The following is a 15,899-nucleotide window of genomic DNA, read 5'->3' on the forward strand; positions in this document are numbered from 1 at the left end:
TCGAGCAAGACGGTGAACCCCTTATAGTGCCTCTGAATGAAAAAACGCTTTAATGGTTTTGCGTTGAGCCTCCAAGAAAGCCATCACTTCATGTCATAGCTATGGGGAGCGGTCAAATCCTGCCGCCAAAAAAACACACCTGTCCTGCAGCTACACCCTGACCTCTGTCTGTCTGTCTGTCTGTCTGTCTGTCTGTCTGCAGTTCCCATGACGAGTTTGTGTCTCTCATCCGGGTGGCGGACCGTTCTCGTTTTGACGTCGAGCTTCTGAAACAGTTGCTGAAACTGCTGCCTGAGAAACACGAGGTATGCTGTTCGAACCACACAATTATAATACTCAAAAGGATGACTCAAAATGCATTATTGCTATATTAAAGGTTTATAACAAGTGTTAAATAGCTTATCATTCTGATTATATTATCGTGTATTGTCTGTTAACATTAGTGGGAGTCGCCATATCTCTCCAGCTCTATATAATTTCAGGTCGGGATACAATTTTTTTTATCCAATCAGAAAGGAAAACTCAGTATACAGGGTTAGACAAGTGCATTTGGATGTGATGAGTCATCACTGATGACACATAGATAAGCAGGCAATAATGGAACTGGAACACTATACAATTTAGGCTGACAAATGTATACTCTTTCCTGAGTGGCAGAAATTGACAACCCGGCCACCTGCAAATGTATTTTCTGTTTATTAATGGGCTAGACTCTAGCTCATTAATAAGCAGAAAATACATTAGACAGGGAGAATACCTTCAATTCAAACACTATTGCAATGCATACTATCACAATATAATGCTTTTTAACCTTGTAACAAAAAAAGAGAGAAAACAAAATCACAAAATGTCACTTACCCTACCATTTAAAGTCTGTAATTTATGTCACAGGATTAACCATGAAGGTCTTGTGCTTATGTTAACCCATTTTGGAGGGGTGGGAACCCCTTTTGGTGTAAGCATTATATTATGCTTTAGCTATTGAAAAATAGCAGATCTACAAGCTCAAAGCGTGCCACCGAGTGGCGTGCTACGAGCTTGTATGTCTGCTATTTTTGAAAAATCGAAGAACGACTGACATAGAAACATAGCTTTTTCAGAAAACTGTCAGGACATTAATAGAATCGTTCCCAGGTCAAAATGGGTTAACCGGGTGCTTGTGTTTGTTCAGATGTACTAACAGGCATTAGTCCGACACAGTACGCAAAAACCCTAACCTAACCCTAACCTCACAGGGAAGCCACAGGTTAGTTTTAACTGGCAAAGCATGTGTCTTAACCTGCAACACATGTCGGGAGCCACGGGCGAGTCTTAACCAGCCACGCATGTGTCGGACCAGAGTTACGATATTGAGGGGGCAGAAACCGAGCGCTCGAGCGCTAGTTGTTCATGCAGCCCGAAACGGGGACAAGCTGGAGTTTGAAATACATTGTTTTCAACGAGGGCGGCGCAAATAAGAGCTATTTTAAGCATGTGTGCAACATGCCAACTGTTTTAAAGTATTGTACAGTGACAACTAAAGTCTCTGTAGTGTTTAAGTTGTACGATTACTACAAAATGATCTAAAATAGAGATTTAAGATCATTAAAGCTGGGCTGTTGCCTGGGTGGGTCCAATGCATTTCTGCCTACTTCCGGTCCAGGACTTGTCCCACTTTGTTGTCAATAGAAGTCTATGTAGGAGAGCCGCCATTGGACTGGCCCCATGAAGTGAACAGAGTTTTCGTAACTCTGTCTGACTCTATAGGGCTGTATTTTGCGTGTCTTAAGTACCAGGTCTTATTCCCTAACTTGAGTAAACTAAAGGCTATTGGCTATTCTGAGTGGCCAAAGAGCATTGATCACGCCTCCAGGTCTTTAGTTTACTCAAGTTAGGGAATAAGACCTGGTACTTAAGACACGCAAAATACAGCCCTATGGCTCTGTGTCGGACTAATGCCGGATGTCTAATGTCGGACTGTTAGTACATCAGACCAACGTAAATGCCCCATGTTAACTATACAGACTTAATTTTCATGAATGGAAAACTATGATAGAACAGAAAGTGCCATTAAACAAAGTGAGATGGTGTCACTGGTGGAACAAAATTGAATATTTGACATATTTGAATATTATAACCACACCTGGGGGTCTATTAGAGTAGCTCCATATAGACACATACAAAACAGAAAGAAAGTACAACAATCACAGCACTCCATCTTTAAAATGTGTGTGTGTGTGTGTGTGTGTGTGTGTGTGTGTGTGTGTGTGTGTGTGTGTGTGTGTGTGTGTGTGTGTGTGTGTGTGTGTGTGTGTGTGTGTGTGTGTGTGTGTGTGTGTGTGTGTGTGTGTGTGTGTGTGTGTGTGTGTGTGTGTGTGTGTGTGTGTGTGTGTGTGTGTGGTTGAACCCGCTGCTGCTAGATTGAAAACCTGAGGTCCTACCAGGGAGACAGAGACAAGCTGGCTGCAGTGGACCAGTTCTACATGCTGCTGCTGTCTGTTCCATGGTAAAAAAAAAAAAAAAAAAAACTAAAAAACAATAAATTGCAATGTTTAATTTAACAAGTTCTACTTGCTGCTGCAGTCTGTTCCATGGTAAACACAACTACAATGTTATCATTTACAATCCAGTCATTTAGCAGAGGCTCTTAATCATTATTTTATACTTTGGCTATTAAAAAACAGAAGATAAAGCTCATAGCGCATCACTTCATGCCACGCTATACGAGTTTGAATAGATCTGCTATTTTTGGAAAATCGTGAAAACTACTTGAGTATTATATATTACATTTTTAACTCAAATATTTGCTTCATGAGGGGTCTCTGGAACACATTATTTTGAGAAGCGGGTCAGCAGCCAAATAATGCTCATTGACAAAACATTGACAAAACATTTGAGGACCAATGAGCAGCATACTGTAGCAACAAAACATTTTCAGAAAACTGTTAGGATTTAGAAGGGGGTCCCTGTAACGAAACCTTTTTAGATTGGGTCTGTGGCTAAATACATTAGCATCATGATAACTGCAGTCTGTTGGTATTGCTATGGTAAAATCACACAACTACTGTCTACTTCATCTACTGTACCGTTTTATCTGAAATGTGGTCCTGGTGTGTGCGTGCGTGTGTGCGCGCGTGCGTGCGCGTGTGTGTGTGCATGCGTGTGTAGTTATCATTTAAGGATAGAGTGTATGTTAGTGTGTGAGGAGAGCAGCTGCTTGTTGGAGATGTTGCAACCTCAAGCCACACTACTGGAACATGCATGTCAGAGTATGTATATTATTATTATTATTATTATTATTATTATTATTATTATTATTATTATTATTATTATTATTAATAGTAGTAGTAACACCACTCACACAGTATTACACTGCCCTCTGCTGGACATCATGTGTAGGCCTCCTCTCCTCTCCTCTCCTCTCCTCTCCTCTCCTCTCCTCTCCTCTCCTCTCCTCTCCTCTCCTCTCCTCTCCTCTCCTCTCCTCTCCTCTCCTCTCCTCTCCTCTCCTCTCCTCTCCAGGTTTGTTGGACAGTGTTCGTTTGCCAAGCTTCTGTAGGCTGATCTTGGATGTTGGGAATTTCCTCAACTATGTAAGGTCCATCGCGCACACACAGACACGCACATAAACGCACATACACACAGGTAGGGTACGCACATGGGGTACAGTCAATGCTATAGATCTTTTATAATCGAATCAAATCAATTGGATTTGTATAGCACATTTAAAAACGACTCTCATCGTAACAAAGTGCTTCACAGGTCAAAGAAAACAATACGATACAGTGCAATACAATACATCAGTGAAACAATTAAAAAAATAGAAGAAAAAAGAGAGCAGTTAAAAGGCAGTACGGAGAACGTATCCTATAAAGTGCACGCGTAAATTAGGGGGACTGGAAGGCTTGAGAGTAGAGGAACGTTTTGAGCCTAGACTTAAAACTCTCAGTGGAGGGGGCAGATCTAACAGTGAGTGGGATGCTGTTCCAAATTTTAGGGGCTGCGACAGCAAAGGGCCAGTCTGTTTGGTGCTTTGTATGTGAAGAGAAGGGTTTTGAATTGGATTGAATTATCCTCTTTCTATCTGTTTAAAAAAAAGTCCACATGTTATGAGCTACTTTCTGTCAAGAAATGCTGTGCGGCGACGGCCTAACGTTGCCTGCCTGTCTGTCTGTCTGTCTGTCTGTCTGTCTGTCTGTCTGTCTGTCTGTCTGTCTGTCTGTCTGTCCTTCCGTCCGTCCGTCTCAGGGCAGTCACACGGGTAATGCAGAAGCGTTTAAGATGAGCACCCTGCTGAAACTGACGGAGACGAAAGCGAATGAGTCCCGCATCACCCTGCTCCACCACATTATAGAGGTAACACCGCCCTGCTGAGATTGTGTTTTCATCCCTGTCGGTCTGTGTGTATGTGCATGCCCCCTTGTTTTTTTTTTTTTTCACTTAATTTTTATTGAAGGAAAAAACATACACAACTGACAAGACAATACGGAAAGAAAAAAGACAAAAAGTAAAACGAAAAAAAAGGCTGCATTTCTCATATTACAAAAAAACTTTCAATGAAATCCAATTGCAATATCGCTAGGCTGAGAGAAGAAATTCCACTTTTCCCACTTTTTATAGAATTTATCCTCTTGTAGTCTAAGTATGAATGTTAGTTTTTCCATAGAATACAGTTCCTCAATAATGTCCATCCATTGATCTTTCGTTGGTGGGTCCTGCTGGCACCAGCGTCGTGTGATTGCTTTTTTACTTGCTGCTAAGAGGATCTTGATTAAATATTTATCATGTGTTAGAAACTCTTCAGGGATATTTCCCAACAGTAGAAAAGAAACAGATAGAGGTATCTCAAAACACAGAATGGTCTCCAAGGTGGAATGGATGTCCTGCCAGTATTTCTGAATTTTAGGACAAGACCAGAAAATATGAGCGTGGCCCGCTCCCTTGTGGCCACATTGTCTCCAGCAAGGCTGATCTGTTTTCAGTTGTCTCGATTTAATTTTGGGGGTAATAAAAAATCTCATTAGGTTCTTCCAACAGAATTCTCTCCACATTCTTGAATTGGTGGATGTAATTTGTGTATTGCACATGTTTGCCCATTCTTCTGATGTGATGGTAATCTCCAACTCTTTTTCCCAATTAGTTTTAATGTACTCTGTGGAGTTAACCCTAGCTGAAACCAGGGCATTATAAATACTGGATACTACTCTTTTGGACTCATGCTTATATGCCTGAATAAAAACCTGTATGAGATCGTTTGAGGCCACCGGCTCGGATGCTTTCACCTCCCCCATGAAGTACTCTCGTATTTGGAGGTATCTAAAAAAGTCCTTGTTATCTATGCACATACACATATCTTTCAATTGTTCAAAGTTCAATAACACATTGCCTTTCATGGCAGTACTGTAAGAGGAAAAACCATACCGAGCCCATCGCCTGAAAGTTTGATCATACACACCAGGCTTAAAATCTGGATCGTAAGCGGGCCACCTCAACACCCTGATTGTCCTCTCCATTTTGAACTGTTTCACGACTTTGAACCAAGTATTTAAAGTAAATATTGTGAATGGGTCTAAAATGTCATAGTATGACTTAGCCTGGTCTTTGTTCCCAATTAAAGACTGAATAGGGATGTTGATTGATCTAATTTCCAAAGCTTTCCATTTTGCCTCACATTTATCATCACACCAACATATTAAAGGTCTTAATTGTGACGCATAATAGTAATCCCTCAAATTTGGAAGGGATAGTCCCCCTCTTTCTTTAGGGAGTTGTAAAGTTTGGAATCTGATTCTCGGTTTTTTTCCGTTCCAGATAAATCTAGATATCATTTTGTCCCATTCACAAAACTGTTTGGCAGGCACCTCCACTGGTAGAGACTGAAAGAAATATAATATCCTAGGTATAACATTCATCTTGACTGCTTCTATTCTAGAACTTAAGTCCAAGGGTGACAGAGACCATCTCTCAATATCTTTTTTAATTTGTGTGATTATGGGTTGATAATTTGCTTCATAGAGTTTAGATAGGTCCTTAGTCAACCTTATTCCCAGATATTTAATTGATTTAGAGTTCCAATTGAAAGGGTAAAGCTCTTTTGTTTCCTTTGAGGGCTTGTAATTATAAGAGAGTATCTGAGTTTTATCCACATTGAGTTCATAGCCTGAGAACCGACCATACATTTCCAAGGAGCTCATTAATTTGGGGAGGCATCTATCCGGATTTTTTAAATAAATTAACAAATCATCTGCATATAAAGCCAGCTTCTGCTCCTCATCATTTATAGGGATTCCTTGTATTTGAGGGTCTTCTCTGATTGCCTGGGCCAGGGGTTCTATAAAAATGGCGAACAGTCCTGGACTGCAGACGCAGCCTTGACGGACGCCACGTGACAGAGTGAATTGGTTCGATAGGTGTCCATTTATTTTAACTCTTGCTGTGGGTTTTGTGTACAAAGTTTTGAAGCACTTAATTGATTCTTCAGTAAAGCCAAATTTTTTAAGTATCAGGAACAGGAAGTCCCACGAAACAGTGTCGTATGCTTTAAAAGCATCGAGGCTTACTAAAATAGAGCTTATTTTATGTTGTTTTATGTGGTTCATGACATGTAAAGTCCGCCTTATATTGTCTTGTGTTTGGCGGCCACGTATGAAGCCAGTCTGGCAAGTTTCGATGATCTCGGACAGAAAGGTGTTCATGCGTTGGGCCATGATTGAGGCATATAATTTATAATCAACATTCAGAATAGATATTGGCCTATATGAGCCACATAGGGCCTTATCTTTGCCCTCCTTAGGAATCACTGTTATAATTGCTTCGCTCCATGAGGGAGGGATTACTCCCTCCTTAAGAGTAAAATTAAAAGATGTCAGGAGTAAAGGCAAGATCTCAATACGAAAGGTTTTAAACCATTCTGCTGGTAGGCCATCACTGCCTGGAGATTTATTTGTTTTGAGATTAGAAATTGCCTTATCTATTTCCTCTATTGTTATTTTGGCAGTCATGATTTTGTTTTCGCCTTCTCCAATACAGGGGAGGTCTAAGGAATCCAGGAAAGATGTTGCTGCTTCCTTATTCACTTGAAATGGTTGCGTATACAGATTTTTATAATATGTCTCAAAGGCTCCCTCGATATCATCCAGATTACTATAAGTTTCTCCTGTTTGAGGATCTTTAATTTTATGGATTGCGTTATGAGTCTGTTGTTTACGTAGCCGCCTGGCCAATATTTTCGTAGCCTTTGGGCCTGATTCATAAAAAGTTTGTTTAATAAATCTGCATTTTTTCTCATAGTCATTCTTATAAACATCGTCAATTTCCTTTCTAATACCCTTAATCTGATGTAGTAACTGATTATCTTGCTTGTCCTTATGTTGTTGTTCCAATTGTTTTAATTTTGTGGTTAATTGTTGATGTTTGTAATCCTTTGCCTTCTTCAAAGTTGAAGCAATGGCAATCATCTTTCCTCTAAGTACTGCTTTAGCAGCATCCCATAGCATCACTGGGTTCACCTCACCATTATCATTGTCCTGTATATAAGTTTTAATATCGGATTTGATGCTCTCCGTGAGTAATTTGTTATTTAGAATACCTGTATTGAGTCTCCATAGCGTATTTCTTGGTCTGCTGTCCAGATGTAAAGTCAAATAAACAGCAGCATGGTCAGATATATCAGTTGAACCCAATGAGCAATCTCTTATTCTATGTCTGTCACCCTTGAACATGAAAATATAGTCAATTCTCCTGTGTACAGAATGAGGCACTGAAAAGTGTGTGTAGTCTCTCTCGGACGGATGGAATTCTCGCCACACATCAAACATACCTGATTCCTCCAGTAGAGCATTTATTGTTCTTGTTTGTGGAGATGTAGTTACCGTTTTATTTGTTGTGTCCAATTTACTAAGTATATTATTTGCATCTGTTGCACAAATCAATATTCCTTCTGACTCTGTTATTATCAAATCGAAAATATGTTTAAAAAAAAGCTTATTACTCCCTGGAGGGGCATAGATATTCAGTAAAGTTACTACACAGCCCTCAAGTTTACATTTCACCATGACATATCGTCCTTCTTTGTCATTATATTCTTTAATAATTTCTACATTTAAAGAGTTTGGGATTAATACAGCCACACCACGCCTATTTTCCGATTTAAAAGAGCTGTAGAAAGTATTTCTAAACCCAAACTTTTTCAGTTTCTCATGTTCCGTCCGAGAGAGATGTGTTTCCTGTAAAAATATTATTTGTGCCTTTTCACGTTTCATCTTACTGATGACTTTGCTCCGTTTAACTGGATTATTCAGCCCGTTTACATTGAGGGATATCACCTTAAAATTTCTATTAGCCATTGTACATTGTTTTCACAGTAATAATGATGTATACAGCCCACAAAAAACACATAAAAGCAACAAAAAAACCATATAGAAAAACACATAAAACACGACGCGCCAGGTGGCTTCCAAGAAAGGAAAAGAGCTCTTGCCACCTCATGTTGTATCCCGATGGGAGGGTGGGGGGGAAAAAACTACACACAAAGTGAAGGCCCCCGCTGTATGTGGAAAAAAAACTAAGCTAAAATCCACACAAGCTGTGTCCACTATGACATGCCTGCTCAAAACTCCTTCGGTATATATATGATCTACAGGAGTCAGTTTAAATCTGACGAGAAAAATAATGATTAAATATACGGGAAAAAAGGCCACGGAAAAAATTATAAAAAATACAATGACCACATCCAATGATCCAGATATGAGACGATATACTATGCCTAGATAATCCTTTGCATTCCAGCACTTAACTCCAATTATTGGTCACTCATTTCACGAGTGGACAGAAACAGAATATATAGGCTAAAAGAAAAAAAGTTCTGACCGAGTTCAGACAAGACTGTTCCGTAAATGTCTCTATGCTCCCAACAGCTTATTCAACGGTGCGTTAATCAAATGGTTTATCATCCGCCGCGCGTGCAAGCCACGCGTAATTGAAAACAATTAGGTGTGGTAAGAAAAAAAAGGGAGAAAACCGTAAAGAAAATAAAAAAGCCTATATACATACACAGTACTCGTATATATACACATGCAATACACCCGCATGATTGCATATACATAACCAGGCCATACATACGAATATATATAGCCCATATATATACATACACTAAATAAAATGCCAAATCTTACGTCTACCTCTGTCAGCAATGGAAAATATAACCAATAAACTAAACCACTCAGTAAAACCTCTATGAAAATATTAAAGAAAAGAGACTCAGCCCAAGGTCCCTCCTAGAAAGTAAGGAAAAATAAAAAAACAAAAGACTCAGCAACCACATGGGAAATCTATGCTAAAATACCCTAAGTGCGTTCTGGATTCATTCGGTACTTATCTTTCTTCTCTTATTTAGTTTGGCCGGATTGGCCCCACTGGAAAGCTTTAAGTTTTTCTTTTGCTCGTTGAACTGCTTCGTTGCGGCCCGGCTTCCCCCCAGTGCGTTGCCACGGCATTCTCCGCTGTAGGCGAGCTGTCATCTCCTCTGCGGGGGAGCTGGCCACTGGTTGTCTCGGTTCCTCCACGGCGATTCCTCTCTTCACGAGCTCCTCCGTGGCTTCTTTTGCGCTGCCGTATGTGCGTTTGCCTTCGACCCATTTGATGCAAATCATGGCGCCCGGTGATTGGAACTTTATTCCCTTTTTCAGCAAAGCCGCTTTGATTCCGCGATATTCACGTCTCTTCTGCATCACCGCATTCGGGTAGTCATGGTCAAAATTAAGGCGTTTATCTGCGACTTCAATCTTCGTTTGCCATGCTTTCCTGAGGATCATCTCCTTGGTATTGAACTGAAGAAAGTTTATCACGATGGATCTCGGTGGGAACTCTGGACCTCGCTTTTGGGCTAGGGATCTGTGAGCCCTCTGAATCTGTAGGTCGGTGTCTGGTGGGAGGGAGAGTTCTGAAATCAGCAACTTGCCAATAAACTCCTGGACAGTACTGTCTTTTTCACTGTCCTCTACTACGTTATAGACACGCATGTTGTTCCTCCTTGATCTTCCTTCTAATTCAACCAGGGATTCTTGCAGAACTCGCTGTTGTTCCAGAGACCAGAGCAGAGCTTCTTTTACTTCGCCGTTCCACCTTTCCGACTCTTCGATGCGGGCCTCTGCCTCGGCGACTCTTGCGTCTTGCTTCTGGGCTTCTTTCGCGGTGTCCTCAAATCTCTTCGTTACATCTTGTCTGAGGTCTTTAAGGTCTGCCATCAGTTCTTTTTTTAAATCTTCTTTAAAAGAGGTTAGCTCACTGGTCAAGTCCTTTTTAAAGTCTCTTATTTCTTTGGTGATGTTTTCGAGGGCCTTCTGGAGTAAGTCACCTGTTGCTCCCTCGTTGCCAGCAGCGTGTCCTGCTTCGTCCATTTCGTTGAATTCGGTGGTTTTTTCCCGTATATTTTTCACTGTATGACTCCTTGTTTGTCTCCTCTCGTTCATTCCAAAAAAAAAATTGTAATTAAAACATTTAAATTCGATTTAGAGAGATTTATGCATTTTACCGGAGAGAGCTGAAAAGTCAAGCAGCCATGTGTTTAGCCACTCCTACCGGAAGTCCATGCCCCCTTGTTTTGAGCAGCTTATAATCGGGAACCGCTGGACCGAGCATCATGCAACTTTGACACGCACACTTCCATTAGGCCAAGGAAAAACCTCCACCCCATTTATTTTTAAATCTGCCTCATGGTGCAGGCCACTTCACATTTTGCCCTATTCTCTTGAACCGTAGGTTGTACAATCACAATTGTTTTCCACATAGACATAGATCATGATGCAACGCCCCATAATACTGTAGGTCCCACCAATTTCCACCTTTCTGCCATTTGGCATTTTCTTCAAAATAACTAAACGTACAGGCTATCAGTCAGATTTTTCAGATATTTTACACATACACTTTTTCTAGTTTATGTTCTTTGCTCTTTCTTTCCAGGAGGTGGAGCACAACTATCCAGACCTGCTGAAGCTACCGGATGATTTGGAGATCTGTGAAAAGGCTGCTGGGTAAGACTGAAACAAGGCTGTCTGTCTCTGTAAAGGCTCATACATACTCCAGTTTTTGGTGATAGCTTATCACCAAAAACAGTATGTATGAGCCTTTAGTTTAGACAGACAGACAGACAGACAGACAGACAAATCACGCTCATCAGGAGCCGTTGGGGGTTTAGTGCCCTGCTCGAGGGCACTTCGACACAAATGCAGGAGAAGCAAGGGGTTCGAACCGGGAAATGCCGCTTCCAAGTGATCATTGGGTTGTGTACAGTCCTCAGAATCAAAGTGGAACACATCCAGGCTGAATGCAGCTATGTGATCAGGCGACTGTGTGTCTTAACTCTCAGAATCAAAGTGGAACACATCCAGGCTGAATGCAGCTATGTGATCAGGCGACTGTGTGTCTTAACTCTCAGAATCAAAGTGGAACACATCCAGACGGAGTGCAGCTCTCTGATCAGACGACTGCAGACCTCAGAGAAGAAGATGAAGACGCCTGGAGCTGAGGACCTGGAGGAACAATACCTGCCTGTCATCCAGGTACACGGTAGTAGAGGATGTCATTTTTTTTTGTTTTCGGGATTCCCGCGGGTCACGGGATGGGATTCAAATTGAATTCCCCTTGATTGGGACGGAACGGGAATGAAAAGTCAACGGGAGCCTTCATCAGGCTCTTTATGTATTATAAAGATAGCCTGATGAAGGCTGCATAGAAACGTTGCTGTTTCCCTAAATAAAAGTTGGTCACTGCATTTGAAGACGGTGTGCGGGGGTTTGTTCATTTTTCATTTTTAGACATTACAGGACAAAAATCACAGAAACAATCAGGAACGAGAACATATCCACTGCTTTAACGATATTGGTTTAGAAGCAAGACAGACTGATGTACAAACAAGTTCTTTAGTCTGTTTTTCTTAAATGTATGGACTCTAAACCGCCTCATGGAGGGCAACAGTTGATATTCATCGTTTAACACATGTAAGGGGTCAGAAGAGGTACTCTTCGCAAGTCTAAGCATGCTCTTGGTCTGGGCCTCTTTAAAGGGAACGTAACACGACCTCAACTGGCCTATACCAACAATTTCAGCGCATGATACCACCTTACTGTGTGTACACTGTGTCCAGGACACTGTGAGGCAGTTCGTGTGCCTGGAGCAGCTGCTGTCCTCCATAGAGGACCAGAGGAGACGCCTGGCCGTCTATCTGTGTGAAGACGTCACCAGCCTGTCTCTGAGTGGCCTGATCCACACAGTCAACGTGTTCAGAGGACTGTTCGTCAAGGCTGTTCAAGTAGGAAACACACCACTGTTGTTTTTGGCAGCACATTTTTGCTTTTGGTTTAGTTTAGTCATAGTCTCTTGAATAGTTTTCATTTAGTTTTAGTCACATTTTAGTCACCTGGAATGTCTTAGTGTTAGTCTAGTTTTAGCCGACTAAGTGTCATAAGATTTTAGTCGACTAAATCTACAGTTGATTTAGTCGACTGAAATGTATTTTGGTGGGCCTTGATGTTGTCAGCATGCAACCAAGTGTAAAATGACTCATACTGGATCTCTAGTCCCCTTCCTAGCATTTAGTCTAGATTTAGCTGTTGACGAAATTGTCAATACATTAGTGTTAGTTTTAGTCATCATAGCTTAGTTTTAATTTAGTTTCCATTTAGTTTTCGTCAGTGGAAAAAGGTAGTCAACGGAAAAAAATCGTCTTAGTTTTAGTCAACGAAATCAACATACGCACACACGCATTCTCACATGTAAGAGTTACGATTCTGTCCCTGAAGTGGGACACTTCGCTGCAATGCTCGGCACGGTGACTCACTCGCCTCGTGGCTCACTCTGCGATGCCTCTCGTGTGGCTCGAGTCCACTTTAGACGGCGTCTCTTTTACGTCCTTGGGTTTGAGAACGGCACTTCCACATTCCTAGTGGGCGGAAGTGCCCGGGAAGGGAACCCCCAAGCCCCCCAGCAAGGCTTGCCAACATTGAAGCTGTGAGACGTAGTGGTGAAAGCTGGAACTGCAGGGTCCCTGCTTATGACAAGGAAACCCAGTGCAGCTGGGGTTTAACATTGAGCGCTGGTTTGGTATTAATATACAATAAATGGTGTTTTTCAGGAGAACCGGAGTCGCAGGGAGCAGCAGGTGAAGGCTGAGAGGAGGAGACAACAGGAACAGCACACAGGACAGAATAAGAAAATAGGTGAGGGTTTGTGGACGGCCATTTTCCCTCCTGTTAGCTGCAGAGGCACTTAAACTCTGTTCAAGTGAATGAGGTTTCTTGAATGAGGTTCTTCAAAAGGGCTACTTGATTTCAGTCGCTAGTTTAAAGCATTTTTTCAATTTTCATGATATGCGTTCAATAAATTACGTTCCTGTTAATTTAGTAAACCGACCGAAAAGATTAAGCTGCATGACTTTAAAACAGTCCCCAGGGCCCTTGAGGGGGTTCGAGAGTGTCCCCAGAAAATAGTGTTCAATATTCCGTCATTTAAGGGTTTTGCTGTAAAAAATGTGGGGTGGGGGGGGGGCATGAATAAGAAAAACAAAAAGTCCATAGACTTGGCTGCAACATGACATGTATTGCATTATTATGGTTCTAGGAATGCCCGCCCCGCTGTGATTGGTAAAACTATACCTATTCCTAACCTTAACCTTAACGCTGACCTCAGTAGAAGTATGCCTAAACCTAACCTATAGCCTTAACCATAACCTCAGTAAAACTATGCCTGCCCGGGAGCCAATCAGACACATGGTAAGGTGGTATAGACAAAAGGTATCCTTCCTCCAAGTAGTACTGCTTGTCAAAATGTGAATTGCAGACTTGAAAAGAAAATAATCCAAGTCACTCCGTCTTTGGTGAAAAATTTAATCGTTTATTAAATTTGATGATGAGCAAGGCAAATAAATAACAGCGTTTCGACCAAAAGGTCTTCGTCAGGGTCTATCTCTGAGATATCTTCAAATAAACTATTACATTTTTCACCAAAGACGGCGCCCTGGATTATTTTCTTTTCAAGTCTGCAATTCACATTTTGACAAGCAGTACTACTTGGAGGAAGGATAGCTTTTGTCTATTATGGTTTTGCCTGTATCACCAAAGAGCACCCATCTAAGAGCCACTGACAGATCCCTGCAGCGCTTCCATTCCTCTATTTCTACATGGTAAGGTGGGCCTGTCCTAGAATGTTGGTGGGATTCATAATCACGTGTCTCTCTCTCAGGTGTGCAGAGAGAGGTCCAGGAGGAAGGGTGTATAATAGACAACCTGTTGGCTGAAATCAGAAAGGGCGTCGCTCTGAGAAAGACACACCCCCGTGGAGAGAGACCCATGCCCGCCCTTAACCCCGCCCACTCTGATGACCCCGCCCGCCGGCATCACCCCCATTCCGATGCCCCCAAAGGTCATGGGTCGACGCCCGGAGGTGGGGGCACCTCCCCCCATGAAGAGCAGACCACGGGACACGTTGGGAAACCATCTGAGCCGCAGGCTGCCGCGAAGAGCACCGGTAAGCAATGGTGGACCAAATACTTAAAAGGGGTCAGTTCGAGGGCACGGTGGCACAGTCGGCAGTGCTGTCGCCTCACAGCTAGAAGGTCCTGGGTTCGATTCCCGCTGGGGACGTGTTCTATCCTCAGCGTCATCAGTGCCCATACCCGAGGCGGGGGTTGGCAAAAGGGCCTTTCTGTGTGGAGTTTGCATGTTCTCCCCGTGTCCCCTATAGGGTAGGTACCCTCACAAAAACATGCAGTAATCCTGGTCTCTAAACTACCTCCCCCTGGCCAGCCAGGGCACGCCTGATGGAGGGGAAAGGAACTGGTCGGAATAACGTGTTCCTACCACGCGCTACGTCCGGCCGGGGAAACTCTCCCCTGTCAGGTGAAAAGAAGCAGCTTGGACTGCTCATGCATAGAAGGAAGCATGAGGTCAGTCCGCTGCCCCCTGAGGTTGGCAGAGGAAGTGTAGCGCCCAGGATTACATTAGATAATTTCATTGACACCGGGTGAAAAAAATGGTTTGCAAAATTGTGGGATACAATTTTAGGAAAGAGGTAGGGCCCGCACACCATTATTTTGGTAAATAATTACTTTATTGAATAAATAAAGATCTGTCAAGATCGAAACTTTGTTTATTTATTCAAAAAATAATTTCTTTACCAAAAGAATGGTGTGCCCTGCACCCACTGTCGAGGTGCGTGTAAATAGGTATGCTCATAACATTTTAGGACAAAAAAGGATTAGTTCAGAATGTTGGACTTGTTGTACTTGCTCACAACGTGCCGATGTAGATCGGCTAGTTGAACAATTTTAAAATGATTTTTCGAAATAGTAAAAAATGGCAAATAAGTTTAGGGATAGATATAGGTCTTGTGGTCGACTAAATTGTATGATATTTACCGACTAAAAACTAGACCCAGTTTGAGAACCACTCATGTCTCTGGCTGTGTTTCTGTTGTCAAATCAGATGGTGGGAGAAAACATTCCAAACAGCTGGAGCTGAGCTGTTTGCTTCATTGAGGTGGGTTCAATACACTGTCAGCCAATCAGGTTCATCCAGCTCAGTTTTTCCTTTCGCTTCCTGTCTGTCTAAGCTCTAAGGACTAAAACGTCCTTTTGTAATAACATTATTTATGCAAGTTCTAGACTGTGTGTGTGTGTGGGGGGGGGTCTTTCTTCCTTTCTTTCCTTTAGTCTGACACACCTAGCCGTCAACCTTTTAAAGGGGAATACCACTCACTATCAACATTTTACTATGCCATTAATATACCTTAGAGGGGTTGTGTGGAAATTGTAAAAAAAAAAAAAACCCCACCAAAAATCCCACCATTCTGTGTGAATCACGTCTTGAAGATGTCATCAAGATGTGATTTGAAAATGAGTGGAATGCCCCTTTAAGGGATATGGACCA

The 15,899-nt window shown here is 42.1% G+C and overlaps 1 protein-coding gene across 1 annotated transcript in view; it reads left to right on the plus strand.

Moving 5' to 3' along the window:
* LOC310876821 (inverted formin-2-like) overlaps nucleotides 1–15,508 on the plus strand; it is a gene marked incomplete at both ends in the record, with an annotated part of 29,473 nt that extends 13,965 nt beyond the window's left edge. The window contains 11 exons of the mRNA XM_083790475.1: nucleotides 203–305; nucleotides 2,400–2,485; nucleotides 3,148–3,248; nucleotides 3,502–3,572; nucleotides 4,228–4,335; nucleotides 10,939–11,009; nucleotides 11,414–11,537; nucleotides 12,122–12,286; nucleotides 13,109–13,193; nucleotides 14,215–14,499; nucleotides 15,456–15,508. Of these exons, the coding sequence (XP_083646601.1) occupies nucleotides 203–305; nucleotides 2,400–2,485; nucleotides 3,148–3,248; nucleotides 3,502–3,572; nucleotides 4,228–4,335; nucleotides 10,939–11,009; nucleotides 11,414–11,537; nucleotides 12,122–12,286; nucleotides 13,109–13,193; nucleotides 14,215–14,499; nucleotides 15,456–15,508 (1,252 nt within the window). The remainder of the gene's footprint in view (nucleotides 1–202; nucleotides 306–2,399; nucleotides 2,486–3,147; nucleotides 3,249–3,501; nucleotides 3,573–4,227; nucleotides 4,336–10,938; nucleotides 11,010–11,413; nucleotides 11,538–12,121; nucleotides 12,287–13,108; nucleotides 13,194–14,214; nucleotides 14,500–15,455) is intronic.
* Between the last annotated feature and the right edge of the window lie 391 nt (nucleotides 15,509–15,899).

This window comes from Protomyctophum parallelum (assembly GCF_964188405.1).
Source record: "Protomyctophum parallelum genome assembly, chromosome: 19".
Taxonomy (NCBI): Eukaryota; Metazoa; Chordata; class Actinopteri; order Myctophiformes; family Myctophidae; genus Protomyctophum; species Protomyctophum parallelum.